Source organism: Suricata suricatta, chromosome 4, assembly GCF_006229205.1.
Source record: "Suricata suricatta isolate VVHF042 chromosome 4, meerkat_22Aug2017_6uvM2_HiC, whole genome shotgun sequence".
NCBI classification, from domain to species: Eukaryota; Metazoa; Chordata; class Mammalia; order Carnivora; family Herpestidae; genus Suricata; species Suricata suricatta.
This window is the reverse complement of record NC_043703.1, coordinates 86,300,561-86,320,536: the sequence shown is the minus strand read 5'-3', so window position 1 is coordinate 86,320,536 and position 19,976 is coordinate 86,300,561. Positions and strand designations below refer to the sequence as shown.

The window sequence follows — 19,976 nt, the reverse complement described above, 5'->3', positions numbered from 1 at the left end:
GGACCAAAATCCTTGCACAAAACATCTCTGAACTCTCAATTTTGTTGAGAAACTATCTGCTTGGGCCAAAGTCGGGTACCTGCAGATTTTAACAGCAGACTTCCTGTTTGGGACGTAATAATGTATCACTTTTGACATCCCGTGTTGAACAAGCCCAACAGGTATTGCCTGTACTCCCAAAAACGCATTAAGAGAACCAGTTATAAGGAATATCTTTTCCCAAAAATCTTTCCTAAAATTATGAAGTTTGGTCTCAATTTGCCCTGCCAAAGCAGCCTGGTTTTTTTTCCTGATTGCAAAATAAATATATTTTTATTGTAAAACATTTTGAGAAATATATAAAACCACAAAGAAGAACATTTATCTTACATCTTGCCCCTTGACAATAATCCTTGGTACATGTCCCTCTGGCCTCTTTCCTAACTAGTCACAGATAAAGACTATTCCATTCCCACATTGAGAATTTCGAAGAAAGGAAGTAAATAACAAGGCTGAGCGTGAAGTTCAAAGAATTGTCCCTTCCTGTTCAGAGGCAGTTGCAGAAAGGCTGTTAAACTTGTTCAACAAGACTCACATGTGGTGCACAAACCAGTTTACCAGCCAAATTTCATTAAGTGCAGGCTGCTGCCTGATAGCACCTTATGCTGTTACAGTCACAACCACCTTGCCAACCACACTTTTGTTTAATGGCTCTGTACATAATTAAAGGCAGGAAATGGAGTTTAGAGGCATTCAAGGATCACAGAAAAAAATAAATAAATAAGGTAAGGCAATAGTACCTCCTTTGCAAAATGGAAATCAATGTGAGAGTCAAAAGGGTCAGTGAAGCAAGACATTTCCACAGACTCAAGTTCAAAATGAAAGACAGTACTTCACTAGATTCCAGCTCCTCACATGGAAAGAGCCCCCTGGGAGCCTGTAAAACTGCAAGCAAGTCTTAAAAGGGCTGAGTCTGCCTGTTTCATCAAGCTTACCAAGATACATGTATTTCAATACTGCAACTCGTGTGCAATTTTTAAGACACTTTTAGTGAACACCTACTATGTATCCGACAAACTTAAGTTTGATTAATCCTTCCCCAGAGGTATTGTTGGCATTTTTAAAGTGCAGCTAGTGAGGTCACAGTGGCTTCCATTCATCTTGAGAGTATGCAGTTATGCCAAAAGAGCTCAAGCTTTAGCACACCAGTGTCTGACACAATTGTTTACAATACTCTTTACAACCTTCGCAATAAAGCCCATACTTCTGACCTCAGTTTCAACATTTCTGCCTTGATAACAAGAGTCTTTTTAGGCATCAAATTACACCTAATTTGGTCTAAATTTTAGATAGTTATAAAATAAACTTCTGTATGTTGTAAACAAGTAAATACAGAGACACTTTTTTAAAGTAGGCTTCACGATCAGCACAGAGCCTGACGTGGAGCCCAACGCAGAGCCCAATGCGGGGCTTGAATTCACAACCCTGAAATCAAGACCTGAGCCAGACACTTGACTGACTGAGCCACCCAGACACCCCAGAAGTTTCTTACTTTATATGCACATATAAGGGGTTACAAGGGAAAGGCAGGGATCCTTTATCCGTTCCCAACACCCAGTGTACCTGGCTCCTGGTATGCCCTTAATAAATATTTGCTTAACAAATCCTCTGAATAAAACAAAATCAAAGAACACAGTTCTTTAAGTTCAGGTGAAAGAAATTACTTTTCCGTAAGCTACAAGTAGCTGGAGTTTTGCTCCCTGTGGATTCTGATCTTGAAATCCGATTATTCAAAGTCTGCCATCTGTCACTCTCTTTCAGAGACTTGCAACATATCAACAATTGCACGGTTCTGTTACAGAACTCCACTAATCTTATCTCAGACTAGGCAGGAGGTAAGTGTGTCAATAACTAAATTATCTTAGGGATTAAGTAGATTTTCTTATTTTTTGTTTTGTTTTGTTGTTAGAAGAAAGCACACAGCACACAAGTCCCAGCCTGTACTAAATATGTACCCTGCTTAGCCCTCCCTTCAAGAGAGTCAAACAGATGGGAATTTAACCATTAATCGAGGAAAGGCAGAAAAAAAACAGGACAATAGGGCAGGCTAGAGAAACACCCTAGCTCCCCAAGGACAAGTGTTCCATCCCTTGGAAATAAGGAAGTGGATTTACTCCCATGGCCCACGGTCTGCCTTCCTCATCAGGTGACACTACTACAGACCCAGTCTGTAACAAGCTGCCAGTCAGCACATCTCACAGAACCTGTTGCCATCTTCAGGTCCTAAGAACCAGAACTTAGCCATGTGCGGGTCATGATAGTGTCCATGGCAGAATCAGGAAGGGACAGCAAATAAAATGACAGCTTGCCCCATCTCTACAGCCATCACACATCATGGTAACAGTGGTCACCTAACCCTTTAGAAAACGTCTCTTTCTGAACCCAAGATGAATATCTACCAATGTCCATGAGCAGAGAACCTGTGGGGAAAAGCAAAGTTGGAGCCAGTAATTAGGGAAAAAAATCAAATAAAATTAAATTTTAATAAGATGGAATGGAAAAGCCTTAGCAGGTGCAATTTACTCTCTCAGACTCATGGACAATGTTTTATTACAGGAGTTTTCTACTGGGAATTCTGATCTTGAAATCTGACTGTTCAAAGCCTTCCTTACTTAGAAAAAGCTGCAGCAGCCTTCAAGACCCTGGATCCTTGCAACAATCCAGCAGTTGTTGGCAAAACACTCTGACATTTATTCTGTGGACATATGCCCCATGGTAAAGATGGAACCAGGGCATCTCATGACCTGGCTCTTCCATTTAGAGCATTTTTGTGCTAGAGAGCCTGGCCACCAGTAGAAACCAAGTTAAGTCCTTTTCACAGAAGGCTAAGGACACGAGAAGATCCCAAAAGACAAGCAACTTTCATCAGGGTGTTGGGTAGTCAAGATCTAAAAGGCTTCTCTTTATACCACTTAGGAAGAATTTAAGTTGTTAGAGCAGTAAGAGTGGAAATAAAAATAAACACATGACAAATCCCCACTCAGTCTCACCAAATCAACAGATCAAACTAACTTCATACTTCTGTGCTTCCGTCTAGCAAAAGGGTGATATTGATTTCACAGAGAAAGGTGAAGACAGTGGCAAAGTAATAGCCCAGTACTCAACCCTCAGTTGGTCTAAATTAGGGAAGTCATATACTCAGGAGTCCCAAAGTCCTGGGTTCAAATCCCAACTCTGTCCCTTATTAGTTGTGTGGCTTAGATAAGCATCCTCATCTTCATCAGTCTCTGCTCCCTCATCTGTCCAGTGAGGTCCATGTGGATCTTGAAACGTGCAGAGTACCTGGACCACACACCTGTTACAGACTGAGTTGTAGCTTTCTAAAAAAGATGCTGAAATTCTAACCTCCAGTCAGGTGTGACCTGACTTGGAAACAGGGTCTCTGTAGATGTCATTAGTTGCAATGAGTTCATACTGAAGTAATCTAATATGACTGGTGTCCACATGAGAAGACAGACACATGGGGAGAACGCCATGTGATACTGAAGGCACAGACTGGAGCTGCACAGCTGCAGGGAATCCCAAAGATTTCTAGCCATCACGAGAAGCAAGGAAGAGGCAAGAAAGGATTCTCCTACAGGCGCTGGGGAGCATGGCCCACCAACTTCTTGACTTGGGACTTCTGGGCCCCAAAACTACTGTTCTGTTGATTTAAGCAATGTAGTTTGTGGTTCTTTGTTACGACAGCCCTAGGAAATGAATGCACTGACCAACTTGGAAAGACTTCCTACTGGTCCATGTACATGTACACGAAGAGTGGGAGAGCTTCTAACACTCAATGTACAACCGTCTTCCTATACCCAAAGCGGATTTCATAACCAAGCTCTATTTACTAATTGTTAACGTTAATTATTTTACTTATTGTCCTGGCATGTCAATAATCTAAGAAAAAGAAATTCAGGAAAGAGGCCTGCATTCATTCAAAGTCAATGTCAGTTGCTTAGAGGGAAAAACATTTTTTAAGCCTTTAGAAGAGTGAATGCCCTACGATTTTCCTATATGGGGTTTGGGGGAATAGCCCCCTGCACAGAAGTTGGAGAGTCTGCTCTCGATAACTTCCTCATGATCAACATGAACACAAGGCTTATTCACAGAAGTTCCTGAAATAGGGGTTCCTGGGTGGCTGTCAGTAGAGTGTCCAACTCTTGGTTTTGGCTCAGGTCATGAACTCACAGTATGTGAATGTGATCCCTAAGTTGGGCTCTGTGCTGACAGTGAGAAGCCTTGGGATTCTCTGTCTCCCTCTCTCACTGCCCCTCCCTCCCTCCCTCTCCCTCTCTCAAAATTAATGTAAAAAAAAAAGTTCCTGAAATAGCCAAAGCTATGGTTATAGTTCCCAGCAGTCACAGAATCATGCTCAGGTGAAGACCAGGCCCATTTCAAGGTGGGAGGCAGGGGGCTCTCACCACTCCTGGCACACGGCCAACACCCCAGCCCCTGCCCATAGACTCAAGTCCTATGGGCCTCAGGGCCTGGTCTTGGCATTTCTGAGTGCCTTTAAGGGATCTGCTGTGCAGAGGCGTGAAGACCAGCAGCTGGTCCAAATCCTTTCCACACCACACAAACCTGGGGGCCCCTCACATGAAGCCCCCTCTAGCCGATGGGCCCAAAGGGACATGGAAGCAAGAAAGGTGGGATACAAACCACTCTACTCACAGATTCCTTCACACCAGTCACCTGGTCCCTACCTCCCTGCTGACTGAGAAGCCCATATGTCTTCTCCACCCCAATGTGTCCCATCTCCACCTGCCATGTTGCTCCCTTCTGGCCAGCCTAAGAAGAGATACAAGCCCATCCATCCATGTTCCTGACTCCTTCCCTCCTGGACCTGGGTCATTAATGACTCCTTTAAATCTCTAAAACAGGTGTTCCCCCCAATCTCTGGCTTCAACGCAGAGTAGACTCAGGAGCTTCCAAAATACCAATGCCTGGGCCCTGTGGCATAACTGGTCTGGCGCACTGCATGGGCACCAGCGCTCTTGCAGGTTCCCCTAGGATCTTGCTGTGCAGGAAATACTGAGAACCACCATCCTGGCATCTTCTCATTCTCCTGAGTCCCTAAGGCTCTGGATCCTGCTATTTTGCCCTTGACCTGCTCTTTTGTTTCACTACTTTCACCTTGAAAGTTACAGAATAGTTGGACACGCTTGCCACTCCTTCTCTTCTTTATCCATTCCTTCTGGCCCCCATCCAGACTATCTTTCTGTGGGGGTCCCTGAAAGGACAACTATGTCTTTGACACATGGCTCATTCCATTCAAGCCTTAGTCTTATCTGTAAAATGAAGATAATAACCACCCTCACTGGTCATGGTAAGGACCAGATAAAACAAGGTGACATATGCCAAGATTTCTCTCTCCACAAAACAGGCAAAATAAGCCAAGTGAGTAAAGGACTGGTGTGGAATCATGGTCTCTATGCTCCTGGCTGCTCCTGGCCTTCGTCCAGGGGCTTGTGCACACTGTTCAGGGAAGACCCCTGACTCCTGCCATCAGAGGGAAAGGGGGCCAAGAGCAGCAATGCTCTATCATCTGAGAGCCAGCTCCTCAGACCAGAGGGATGACATAAACACTCACACATGCTGAGGGCCACTTTGACCCTTCCCAGCCACTGCTCCCAACACAAACCATCTCTCACATGCCCTTCCTGGGCTCTGATCTGCATCTGTACACCCATCCCGCACATCTCAGGATTAGCCGTGGGTCACTCCACAGGTTCTCAATCCTGCCTGAGCCCTGGAATCTCCTGGAGATATCAAATCCCAATCTGGTGGTTTGGCCTGGGATGGGGGCTGCTGAGAGCTCTCCAGGGTTCTGAATCACCGGTTCTGGACTATTATTTGCACAACAAGCAGGGGCCTTAATTATCTGATGAAGCTGCTAAAAAGAACAAAAAGTGCAGGTAAGACTAAACCAATCCATGATAGCCAAGACATGGGAACAACCTAAGTGTCCATCAACAGCTGAATAGATAAAAGATGTGATATAATACACACACACACACACACACACACACACACACACACACACCACTGGAATATTATTCAGCCAGGAGAAAGGAGGAAATCCTACCATTTACAATATGGATGGACCTTGAGGGCATTACGCTAACAGAGAAAAGACAGAGAAAAACAAACACTGTAGGATATCACTTATACATAGAAGCTAAAAGTGCTGAGCTCCTAAAAACAGAGCAAAATGGTGGTTACCAGGGGCTAAGGGGGTGGGGAAACTGTGGAGATGTTTTAGGGTACAGACGTGCAACTGATAAATAATTTCTGGAGAAATTGCACAGCATAGTGATTATAGTCAACAACACTCTATTATAAACTTCAAAGTTGCTAAGAGACTAGATCTTAATAGTTCCCACCACAAAAAAGAAGTAATCATTACATGGCAGGATAGAGCTATTAGCTAACACATACTGCAATTTTAAAATGTATTAAATCAACATGTTATACACCTTATACAATGTTATGTATCAATTATATCTTAATTTAAAAAAAGAATAAACCAACCCACATTTAGGAGAGAACCACTTCTCAGTCTCCTTAGTAAAAAAGTACAAGAAGGTAAGTGCCTGGGTGGCTGAGTCAGTTAAGTGTCTGACTCTTGATTCCAGCTCAAGTTATGATCTCACAGTTCCTGAGATCCACGTCAGGATCTGTGCTGACAGCCAGGAGCCTGCTTGGGAATTCCTCTCTCCCACTCTTTCTGCCCCTACCCTACTCACCCTAAATATATAAGTACTCTCTCTAAATATATAAGTACAATAAATAAAGTAAGCAAGCAAACAAACAAATAAGCAAGCAAGTACAAGAAGGCATGCAAGAAATGCCAATCTCAGGTTCAATCTGGCAGCAGAGACACAGGATAAGAAACACTATCCCCGGAAAGCTCTGGACAGACACAGGGACAGACGGGGCAGCTGATTCATGTGTGATCCTAGCACTGAACTAAGGGCATATGGCCTTTGGAAAGAAGGCATTCAGAGGGCATGAGCACATACTACTCATCCACCTGAAAGAAATGCTGAGTGGGGTCAGTTATGCTTAAAGCTCAGAAGCTGACCCCTATTATTATAGGGGAACACCAGCCATCCCTCAAAGGGTGGTGGTTGTTTTTTTAAACTTTTTAGCCCTTAGGAAATTTAGCAGCCCAGAAATCGTGAACTTACAAGTCACATGACAACACTGACCAGCCTCACCTAACAGAGTCTATGACACAGCAACTCCATCGCTCCTAATGGAATCCATCTGAAATTACCAAGGAGCTCTTTTGAGAGGAAAGAAATATAAAATCAGGGAAAAATCATTCCAAAGAGCTTTACTGAAGAAATACAGAGCAATACCATAATCTATCCTTTATAACACTGTTGCCAGCTAGACTTATCGGAACACCAGTCATTTCAGTCCCCCCACCCCCATCCCCAGGTTGTGGACATCATGACTACTGTCATCAGCTAACACATCATCACACACACAGCAAGTGCCAGAGACTACAAGCTCTTCCCACTCGTTACCTCAGTTTAAGACTCCCAGTGCTAAATGGTTTCACTCCTGAGGCTCAGAGAGATTACACTGCTGGTACAAGGTCACAAAGCAAATGAGTAGGGGAGGAGCCAGGACTCACATCCAGGGAAGCTGTCCCCGAACTAGCCTCTCTTACCTCCTATGCTTAGACTGGCAGCCTGTGTTTCTAAGCAGACCAACTCGTATTCTGAGCAGAGACAACAAAGTGGCAACTTGGACCCCTGGCACCAACAGGCTATTCACTAAATGAGGAATCCTTGAAAGTCAGGGAGGCACAGCCCTGGGGCAGTCACTTCACCACACGGGGAAGAAGGTTCCCTCAGGAAACCCCCAAACACATTCCCCATGCCATCACGGAGATCCTTGAACCCAGGGAGAGCCCCTGGGCAGCCTTCACCTACACTCCAGATCTCTAGGGAAAAAGGGGTCTGACAGGAGTCCATGCCTGGCATCTACCACCCATGTGTCCCTTATGCTGCTGGGCCAGGAGGAACCAGCCTGAATTTCTGCAATTACTTGACTCTCATTCAACCAAGCAAAATGTGGGTTGTCAGTTCAGGAGTGAATTCCATATCTCACAAGAAGAGATAGAAAACATGGGGTGACTATGAATTCTGTCCCAACAAGGCATAATGCTTCTTGCAGGACTACACATGAAATCCAGTTACCGGTAGCAAGGTGAGCTCTCAATACCCAGAACTGTCACCACCAAGGAGATGGATGATTAAAGAGAATGATTAAAAGCTACAAATGATGCCTGGGTGGTTCAGTGGTTTAAACGCCCAATTTTGGCTCAGGTCATGATCTCATGGTTTGTGATTTGAGCCCTGCATGGGGCTCTGTGCTGACAGCTCAGAGCCTGGAGCCTGCTTCGGATTCTGTGTCTCCCTCTCTCTCTGTCCCTCCCCCATTCCAGCTTTGTCTCTCAAAAATAAACACTAAAAAAATTTAAAAAAAAAAACCAAAAAGCTACAAATGACATCACTAACATCCTAAAAGATGAAGAAAACAATCCTGGCAGACAGGTAGAATATGTACAGAAGACCATCCAATTACAAAGGGGCCCAATTCATCAACACATCAATATTTTTCTTAGCATTGACCCTTGGGAAGACAACTCTACACAAGCCTCTTAACCATCCTGTTAGAGTGCCATGACAAGGAAGAAGAGGGTGTTATTTATTCACTAATTGTGTGACCATGAGCAAGTCATTGTTTTAATAGCTTGGCACATCTAGTACCAAGTGTCAAGAAAAGCTGAGATACCAGGAGTGACACAGGCCACCTCTCCAATCTCAAGTTCCTCATCCAAATCATGAGTTTCCCGTTCACAGACAGGCCTGAACCGAGGACTAAGAAAGAGCACATGCTTCAAAAACCATGAGGCCGGTGGGAGCCCAATGTGTTGGCATCCCAGGCAGCTGGGTGGGATGGCAGGTCTGGGGCATGCACAGGAGGTAGGTGTTGATGCACAACTCTGCTGGGAGGACACTACATCATACAGACACACAAAATATGTTGTGACACATTTTCCAGTGCGATTATTCTGGTAGATGAAGAATAAGGTACCAAACTGCATATCCATATGAGCTTGATTATTTAAACAATGGATAAAGCTGGAAAATCAACTCAAAAATGTTAACTGTGGGATTTGGGATTTTGTTTTTGTTTTTCTATATTTTATTCCAATTTCTTACAAGCAGCATTTATTTACAAGATCATGGGAGAAAGCATCACTACAAAACGCTGTGTTTTTTCTTAACTTTATTTAGAGAGAGAGAAAGGAGAGAGAGAGCAAGTGGGAGAGGGGCAGAGAGAGAGATGGAAAGAGAGAATCCCAAGCAGACCCTGTGCTGCCAGCATGTAGCCTGACTGGGGCTGGAACCCACAAACCGTGGGATCGTGACCTGAGCCAAAATCAAGAGTCAGACACTCAACTGACTGGGCCACTCAGGCACTCCACTACAAAATGTTTTTAATGTTTTGTTTTATAATTTAAAGAATGAAATTATGACCAGAAATTATCTTTTTTATACTAGATTGACTCTCTTGTTAAGTCTATGTGCCAAGGATAGCCAGCTCTCCTGGCGCATATTACATAAAACTGTACATGGAACCAAGGTGTACTTCCAGACCAGTCAAGATCCCAGCTAAAGGCTTTTAAATAACTTTTTAAAACAAAATAGTGCTCCCAAATTTGGAAGACTGGTCCACCTGTATTCTCACCAGTGCACAGCTCACATCAGTGTGCTGCAAGCCCTTTGCAAGTGACTCCAAATGTTCGTTGAAGTGTAAAATGTGTTTTGCCACAGCCAGGAATACAGACTTGCACTGCGGTATCTGTTGGACAAAATACTAGGCCCAGCAGCTATGTAATGTGGGTGTATAAACTACAGCAAACAAAAGATGAGAGGCACAGGAGAATGTCAAGACAGCACCTATGTTCACAGGAACACACAAGGTCAAGGTCTTGTGAACACATGAGAAAGCGTGGGAGAGTCAGAGATGGACAGAGACACAAAGCACAAACCAGCAAAAGTCATGAGCCAAGAGATGGTGTGACACCACAGCACAAATTGGCTGTCACTGTTGCTAAGGTGCTGAGCTACACTCCAGCAGTATCCAAAGCAGTGTGATCGCCAACCACACTGGGATCCACTGCTCTAGCCGTAGAAAGCATCTCAAGCATGCTCCCAAAACTGTGCACAAGGCTGGGTAAGGTATACACTTCATTCTCAACTCTTCCCTTCACAAGCTGGGAAAGCTTGGTGTTTTTGAGTCTTTTTTTCATTCTGTGATCTAACCACTACTCCTAAGACAGGCCATTTTACTCTTCCTATGTGGAGTTACCTGGTCACTGCTGCAGGCCTATCTTATCAAAGAGAGGAGGATTCATCACCATAATAGACAGCTAGTTGTTTAGATTCGGCAAGGGGCTCATGGAGTTCTCCACATGTCAGAGAACATGTTTCTTTCTCCCACAGCCACTGGCCACATCTCCACCTAGCACCTAACAAATATATAGTCAGAGGCTGCCAGAAACAGCAGGAGGGAAGAAGTAGAGGATTTACTCCAACAACAGGATAACTCAAACCTTTTTCCTTTCTCTTTTTTTTAAGTTTATTTATTTTGAGGTGGGGGTTGGGGCGGAGAGGGAGAGGTAGGGGGAGAGAATCCCAAGCAGGCTCTGCACTGTCAGGGCAGAGACCAGTGTGGAGCTCAAATTCACAAACAATGAGATCATGATGTGAACTGAAATCAAGAGTCAGACACTTAGCTGACTGAGCCACCCAGGTGCCCCAAACCTTTTTTCTTTCTTTACATACATTTAAGAAAGTATTTCAGGTCACATTTTCAGCCGACTTTGGCTCAGGTCACGATCTCACGGTTCATGGGTTCGAGCCCCACATTGGGCTCTGTGCTGACAGCTAGCTCAGAGCCTGGAGCCTGCTTCAGATTCTGTGTCTCCCTTTCTCTCTGCCCTTCCCCCACTCATGCTCTGTTTCTGTCTCAATAATAAGTAAACATTAAAAAAAATTTTTTTAAAGAAAGTATTTTCATCATTATGTAAATGCAGCATTAAGTACTGTGTGTCTAAGAAAAGTTCATTTGATAGTCCAAGGTTCTGTGAGAAATGCTTTCAAATTTCCTAAAAATAATTGCTACAGAATCCTAAGAGGGTAACCAAGATTTTAAAAAAAAAAAACAAAAACTACCACATTTCTATTCCCCAAATCCAAAAGACTCACACTAAAAAAAAACAACTCTTCAAATTTAAAGGAAAACTTCAAAAAACAACTCTTCAAATTTAAGGGGAAACTTCACATTAATTCGATATATATTCAGTTGGCTGAAGGGGAGTGAATGGATTTGGCAAGTGTTTTAGGTAAACTCTCAGCTGACAGAAGGTGAGCAAAGGTTATTCCCCCAAGAAATTCATGGAAAGCAAGACTGAATTTGAGGACCAGACCCAATATAACCTTTTCTTCCAATCTTCCTGAGGCTGTGGTCCCTTTTCCTTAGCCCAGGTCTACCAGCTGCCAATAGAACTTGCAGATTATTACTTAGGAAGCATTTGGAGACAGTCTGTAGGTCTTCCCCATAGCAGGACAAGACCAGCACTCCCTAAATGGGCTTGTGAGCAGAGACTCAGAGACCTCACCTTGTCAAGTGCCTTGGAACTAAGCTCTTCAATAAGCAAATTATCTCACAAATAAACAATACAAATCATCAAAGCTATACATTCATGACATTTGTGTGCAGACTAATTTCCTTTGAGTAAGTATTTTTATGCCTGTTTAAAAAAACAAGTAGTCTCCCATGACAGCTGCATTCATCATCCAAACAATCAAGTGGTCCTCCAGCCCTCTCTGTCCAACAGCCAACAAGTACATTGGGCAACCCAGCACCTTTGGAGCCGTGGGGTGCCTGGGGCCAGGGTTCAGATTCTGAAAACAGTGTCACACATTCCTGAACCTGCTATTCACAGCCACTCCCTCTCAAGAGTGGACAAAATGAACTGTTTAAAAAAATTGTAGAAAATAGCCCATTTCCATCCTTATGTATCCAGACCTGAATACCAGCATTTTTACAGACTTATAAAGCTCCTGCAAAGCCAGAAACCTGAGAAAATAGACCTACAGAGGTTTATAAAAGAAAAAAAAGCTTCCTTGCAGAAATTTTATTTCCACAAAGACAGATTCTGATCTATTCAAATTTCATTTATTTTAAAAATCTTTATTAGTTTCAAATAAAGTCCTGCCTTTACTTCCAGTAATCCTCTGAAAAAAGCAACCAAAACCACAAGCCCTCAAGATCAGAAATAAATTATGTTAGGCACTGTTTCCTGTCTTTTTACACCTAATAATAGTGTGAACTAGCTTGCAGATATGAAGTATAGCAGCTTTTACAGTGTAGCACTGTGATATAGAGCCCAGAGGTTTAGGGATATCTAAATGCATTGTTTAAAAATTTCCACATAAAATTTTCTTTTAATAAAATAAAAACCGTCACCTTTCCCTAATACCAGAGTCAGGTAAGAGTAACCAGTATGTATATATTAAAATCAGAGACAGCCCCAAACATCATTGGAGTTTACAGCTCTTCCTTCATCCATCAGACATTTTAATTCCTGGCATTAATTAATTGTAATAATTAATTACAGGTAAAAAACTTGAACTCCATCCTCTTCCCCTTAAGGCCCTATTAGGTTATGATGTCTTGTGAATAAGAATTCTCTATCACAAGCATCTCTGCTGTGCACCTATGGACTTTCCATAAATACTTGTTGATGCTGCTGACTGATCAGCTTTAGAGAAAGACAAAGTGCCAGGACTCTGTAACCAATAGCTCGGCAAATCAGATAGCCATACCAACCTCGTTTTGCCAAATGAAGATACCCAGTGGCCTAGACAAATCTTCATGTATAGATTAAATGAGGTAAAGTTGATGAAAACACTATTAAAATATAATACAATATGCAAAAATGTTTTTTATTATTGCATAGTAATAAGCAATAATATTTATAAAAAAATAGGAAGTTTGGAAGAAAAAGGCATTACAAGTTGGCTGTTCTTTCCCGGAGAAAATGAAGACAGACAACTCTAAGTACTAAAGACAGACAAGGTCAATTATAGACATTGGTCAAGTCTTAGGTGGGCAGAATAAGAGAGTTTTCCTGTCTAATTCTTCGAAGACAGCTTCACTCTATTTCTGAGCAAGTCAAAATTATACCCACAGCTCCTTCTATTTCTTCCTCTGTTGGGAGCCATTTCTGAAGTAAGGCAGGTTTGCAAGGCCTCCCAGGTGGAGACTGGCGTCTACACTCACTCAATTTCTGCTTGAGCATTGACCCCCAAGGCTCCTGACTGACTGATATCAGGAGTGACTTGCCTTCTTATGCTAAAAATATGTGAATTGTACCTTATGAAAAAACTTGTTATAGGAGTTTCTTCTTTTGTGATTATAGGAGCAAATATTACATTTCATGAGAAAACCTGTTTTCTTCCCCTCAGAAAACAGGCTATTGACCCCTGCTGACAAAAGAACTAACTTCTGCCTTTGCTATGCTAAAAACATTGCCTTGTATTTGAATGCTAAAGATCCCTTCCTTCTCCAAGTGATAAGCATCTAGTCACCTACTTCAATCACTATTGATAAAGGTTATGCATGAGTCTTCCACCAATCTATGTTCTGGGAAACTTTTACATACCAAAGAATTTGTCATCAGAAATCATTGTCTAAGGCAATTTGCCACTTCTGTTTTGTACCCCATACATTTTTTCAATAAATAAAGCTGACTCTGGTCAGTGCAGAGATGCCTGCCTGGTGAGCAGAAAGAAACTGAGGCTAACTCCCTTTTGACGACACCGTCTATCCTTCAGGGAGCCCTGGACCTGCTGGAGCTGGACTCTGGCACTCCTCCTCCCCTTTACTTCTTTTCCTCTCAGATTAGAAGGACTCTCCCAATTCACTTGCTAGATGTGGCTAGCCCCAAAGACACAGGTATTTGGAATTTGGGGCAACAGCCAGAGACTTGGCACCCAAGCTGGTAACAGTAAAATAAATCTAGGACCCAACCTGGCCCTAAAGAAGATCTTCAAATGCCAGAAATTCTCAGTTTACTTCACACACCACAGAGGGGATATGTCCACCACCTACAAAGAGTAGGCTTGCCTATGTAAAAAAGAAAGAACTCTTGAGTCAGAAGACAACTATGCAGGGAGGAGGTGGAGAGCAGCGGGTGGCAAACAGGTGAAGGGGATGGAAAGGTACAAACTTCCAGTTATAAAATAACTAAGTCCTAGGGATAGCATGTACAGCATAGTACCCATAGTTTATAATACTGTATTGTATATTTGAAAGTTGCAAAGAGTAAATCTTAAAAGTTCTCATCACAAGAAAAAATAAACTTGTAACTATGTACAGTGATGAATGTTATTCAGACTTATTGTGGTGATGATTTCACAGTATACACCTACATAAAGCCATTATGCTGTATACCTGAAACTAATATCATGTTATATGTTAATTCCATTTCAATTATAAAAAAAGACTAGACACAAACAGCATTCTTTGAAATTGCTAACCTTTTAGAGCTACAAGGAAAACAGAGATGACAGGGACCAGCCTCCTCAATTGACAGGTGACAAACCTGGGCCTCGATGAGGTTGGGCAAATGTCTCAGGGGTCACACAGCACCAGGATTTAACTACACCTGTGAGACTGGAGCCCACCTTCTGAGTCCTGCCCCCCGGCTCCTCCCACTGCTTGGTATTCACCCTACAAAAGTGAGGACCACCTCACGCCCTCAACTACGACTTCCCATTACTCCAGGATAATGGGGAGAAGGGTGACTAATATTAATTAAGCACTGCAGCTGTCATGTGCTGTCCAAGTACTTCAGATCTTTTTTTTTTTTTTTTTGCTTTTTACTATCATAATTACACCAATTTATATTAGTAGTATCAGCTCTGTTTTACAGAAGAGGAAACTAAGGCCTAAGGTCATACAAGTAGGAGAGGATTTCTCTCCTAACTCCTAATAGTCCTATCTTTTCCCCCAACAATGCTTAAAGAAATGAGATATGGATGTGATTGAGAACATGGTAGAAAAATTCACCGAAATCAAATTCACCTTAAGCATTCTACTCCATATCTTAGCTTTGAAAAACAAATACATATGAAATCCAAAACAAATAACATAATAATAAACCTGAAAATGCCTAACTCTAATTTGAATTCTTGCTTGTTTAATGAGTTGCGATGCACCTCTAAACAAATTTCAGTTCTTCCCTTCAATTCTCCACTCAGCCCTAATGGGAAGAGAAACAAGGGTCTCAAGAGCTAGGCTGAGGGTACTCAGGAGGCTGGGAACCCAGGACCAGGGGCAAACCGAGTACACCTCTACCCATTCAGTCAAGTCTACAGAAGCCAGAAGAAACTGACAATCACATGTAAAAATCAAGAGTTTCCTCAAAAATTAAATACATTAATTACTGGGGGCGCCTGGGTGCCTCAGTCGGTTAAGCATCCAACTTCAGCTCAGGCCATGATTTCACAGTTTGTGGGTTCAAGCCCGCAATGGGCTCTGGGCTGACAGCTCAGAGCCTGGGGTCTGCTTTGATTTTTCTGCGTATCTCTATCTCTGCTCCTCCCCCACTCACACTCTGTGTGTGTGTGTGTGTCTCTCTCTCTCAAAAATCAACATTAAAAAAATTTAAATATAGATTTACTGTATGATGCCACAATCTCACTCCTGTATATCCAAAAGAACAGAAACCAGAGACTCAAATAGATTATTTGTACATCTACGTTCATAGCTGCATTATTCATAATAGCCAAAAGGTAGAAGTAATTCAATTGTATCAATGACTGATCAAGCAAAATGTGATATATCCATGCAATGGAATCTTACTCATCCTTAAAAAAAATTTTTTTAAATAAAAAAAGGGAGGACATTCTGACACAGGCTACAACATGGATGAACCCTGAGGACATCTTGCTAAGTGAAATAAGCCAGACACAAAAAGACAAATACTGTATGAAGCCACTTATATGAGGGACCAGAGTAGTCAAACTCCTAGAATAGAAAGTAGAATGCAGGTTGCCAAAAGTTGTGGGGAGAGAGGATGGGGAGGTCATGCTCAATGGGCACAGAGTTTCAGTTAGGAAGGTGAAAAAGTTCTGGAGATGAATGTGGTGATGGTTATGTGACAATGTGAATGTACATAATGCCACTGACTTGTACACTTAAAAATAGTTATAAGGATAAGTTTTCTGTTCTGCATATTTTACTACAATTTTTAAAAAATTGTTCCCTAAGCCACTTTAATAAACAAAGTAAAACAGGGTCTCAACAGATGCCAGCCCAGCACAAGACGAGGGGGAGCAGGTCTGGAGGAGCTAAGCCGGGCTGGGGGATGCAACCAGGGGGACTCCTGTCTCAGGAGTCCCTTTGCCTTTCTGGAAAGGGCTAAGCCCGGTCAAGTGAAAACAGATCAAGAGCATCGCTGCCTCAGGTCAGCTCCTCATCTGTACATAAAGGAATGTGGCTGGTGGTCTCCAAAATCTGGGCTCCAGCAGTCACCTTGCTGTGGCCCATGGAGGCGTAACCACTGGGAGTCCCAGAAGCAGCATGGAGGCCATGCTCATGGCTGGGAGACTTGAACCCACAGCTGCTGAGGTTATTTTTAAATAGGAAAAGAAGTCTGCCTCATTCCGGGCTCCAGAGTGCTTCTACAAAAGGGAAAGGGAGAAGGGGCTACAGGAAATGCTGCAGGAGCCCACTGTGCCGACATTTCCAGAGCACTGGAGGGCTGAGCCCTTGGACGGTGTCCATGCTCCAGGGCCAAGGCAGAGCCCAGAAGGGCCCAGAGCCTCTGTCCCTGATGAGGATGAGGGGTCAGAAAGACTTCAAGGGACCAGAAGCTACTGCCACAGGGCTCACAGATAATATCCCTACGGCTGGCAAGAACCCACAAGATAGGGCTCAAAGGCCTAACTTATTTGACTAAGTATTTCAGTTTTTAAAAGCAAGGACTACAAAAGCCAACCTCTTATAGTGTGGCAAAAACAACAGAAAATGTTTTAATGAAGGAAGTTTAAAATGAGGTTAACACAGTAAAGGGGATTTGCAGCGCACACCTGAGAATTCCAGGCCTAGGTTAATTACCAGAATTAGTAATTACAAGAATAAAATCACTCTAGATTAATTACAGTAGAGTAAGTTCCCTGAGGGCAGGACTTTGTTCTGTTCACTGCCTGGAAATGAGCTAGGCACACGTGGGCACACAGTACCTGCTGAATGAATTTCTTTTCCATGATCTTTATTCTTTTAATATTCAGCTATTTGTTGACCACATCCAAAGCCTACCCTAACACTGTAACATATACACATGATATTAAAAAGTCTTACATCACAGTCACTTACAGTTTGGGGCAGGTGGGGAATGTCTATATATGCCATTCACCCTGCGGCACATAGTAACTGGAACCCCCAAGAAACCTCACCTCTTTAGAAAGCATGTCACCAAAATGGTTGTTTCAATGAGGAAAGCAGAAGGTGCTTAGTTCAGACTCATAATTATTTTTCCTGCAGAAATTTACTATTGGGTTTTTTGTTGTTAAGTTATAGGTGTATTTTATATTTTATTATGGGCTAAAAATCTATCAAAGTGGACAAGTGCTTCCAGGTTCACACTTAAAATTATTTATTTATTTATTTATTTATTTATTTAATTTGGAAATAACTTCAAGCTTCAAGAAAAGCTTCAGGAATTAAAATAGGACAAAGAACAGTCATACACCTTTTGCCAAGAATCAGATTTGCCTACTGTTAACAGCATACCTCATTTACTGTTTTATCTACTCTCTTTCTCAATATGATGCGATATGATTTAATTACACACACTTTCTTTTTCTGAATCATTTTGAAGGGAGACCTATTCCCATGAGTAGGGGCATTTTCTTACACAACAATACCATCGTTATCAACCTCACTAAATGTAACATACATGGTAGTTTTATCTACCACTGGTATTCCAGTTTGGTCACTCACCCGACAGTGGACACCCTTCACAGTATGCTTTTCTTCTGGTTCAGGACCCATTCTAGGGTGGGGCATTGCATTTAGTCATGTCTCCAGCTGCCTTTAAACCTCAGCCTTTCCTTGTCTTGTACAACTGACATTTTGAAGACAAAGGTCCCTACCCCCCTTTGTTGTTTTGACAATTTTGATCACGTAATTCTCTTTCTTTCTTTCCTTGAGAGAGAGAGAGAGAGAGAGAGAGAGAGAGAGAGAGAGAGAGAGAGAGAAAATAAGCACAGCAGGGAGGGGAAGAGAAAATCCCAAGCAGGCTCCACATTGTCAGTGCAAAGCCCAATGCAGAGCTCAAACCCACAAACCGTGAGATTGTGACCTGAGCGGAAATCAAGAGTCTGAGCTTAACCGACTGAGCCACCCAAGCACCCCTATTTTCAATTTGGAATAAAAACATGCTAACATCTGAAATATCTTTATTCAAATTTATAGATTTTTACACAGTTTTAATCATTTGCTCTGTACTTAAAATGTACGTCTCTGAAGTTGTGATAGGAAAATCGTCCAATTTATATAATTCTGATTCTAAATAAAACTTTTCAGGAATGTATACAGCAATATTATAAATGTAGCATATTAGAAAAGCTTCTGCAGTTATGATCTCTTTTGGTGTGAGTAAATCTGCCATTCAATTCTCTGAGATTCTCCTTCCCTCCCTCTCCCTGCTTCTTTCTCTCACTTTCCATTCTTTCCTTCCAACCCTCCTTCTCATGCACAGACTTTCTAATAATCCTTCTGGTATAAATGGATGCTCACCTATGGAAACTTTGGTCTTGAATCTTACCAAGATTTCAGGCAACATCAACACATTTCTGGCTTTGCCTATAGTTAAGATTTCTGCAAATTTTAATTCAAAGAAAGTAACTAAGTGTACTATTAATGGTTCTAACTTAACTTTTGGCTGTGAAATATAGAGTACTCAAATCCAGCTTTCCAGGTAGTACAGGAAGTTAAGAGAACTTCCCAGTTCTACAAGAGGCTCCCCAACCTCATTTCTTCATACCTAAATGTTTTATTTGGATAAATGAATACAAGCAAAAGGCTGCAAGATAAAACAATGCATTGCAAGCATCTGAGCAGTAGACATCAGAACTGTAGTTCCAGATGCCACCAGCCTCACCTGATGGGAATTTCCAAGTTAATACACCAAAGTGTAATGGGATCCCTCTTAGCCTCACCTGGCCATGAAGCTGGCTCAAGTAAGTACATTACTTCAACTAGCAGGTGGCGGTTCAGCAGACACACATCTCATATTTAACCTGTCAAATTCAACAATATGCCCTGGCCAAAACGCAGAGGGGAGAACAAACGCCCAGGCCAGCTGCCTATCAATCAAGGAGCACAGGCCCTGCTGTGAGCGCCCTGGGCGGGCTAGAGGCCCTGGGCTCCACAGAGGCCCCCACTTCCCAGGAACTCCTTATAATATGAGTGGATTACCAAGATGGGAGCCCTGCTGAATTTAAGGGTAATTTTTCAAGCAATTTTTGTCCTTCATGTTGATTTTGGGACCTAATACCCACATTAAGAGGCAGCTCCATTATACGAGATTAGCAGTATACACTCTGAAACTTAGACTGAGTGTCCAAACTCTCCTTTACTTCAGAACCATAAGGGAAACTAAAGGTTAAAACAAAAACACACAGGCACACGCAAAGCACGTGCAGCCACACCCACAGTTTGGGGACACCGGTTTTATTAAAACCTAATTTCTCCACCCAAATCCTTGCTGTGATTGAATTATTAATAGATGGAAAACCACGAGCTATATATTCTTAAAGCAATCTTAATGCCTTGCTTACATTTCACAT

The 19,976-nt window shown here is 42.4% G+C and overlaps 1 protein-coding gene across 1 annotated transcript in view; it reads right to left on the bottom strand.

Annotated features, from left to right (window-relative positions):
* Positions 1 to 18,177, bottom strand: part of TBC1D8 (TBC1 domain family member 8) — a 97,426-nt gene extending 79,249 nt beyond the window's left edge. Inside the window, exons 1-2 of the mRNA XM_029938499.1 lie at positions 18,127 to 18,177; positions 5,722 to 5,917 (exon numbers count right to left, since the gene is read on the bottom strand). Of these exons, the coding sequence (XP_029794359.1) occupies positions 5,722 to 5,917; positions 18,127 to 18,177 (247 nt within the window). The remainder of the gene's footprint in view (positions 1 to 5,721; positions 5,918 to 18,126) is intronic.
* Positions 18,178 to 19,976: the final 1,799 nt, after the last annotated feature.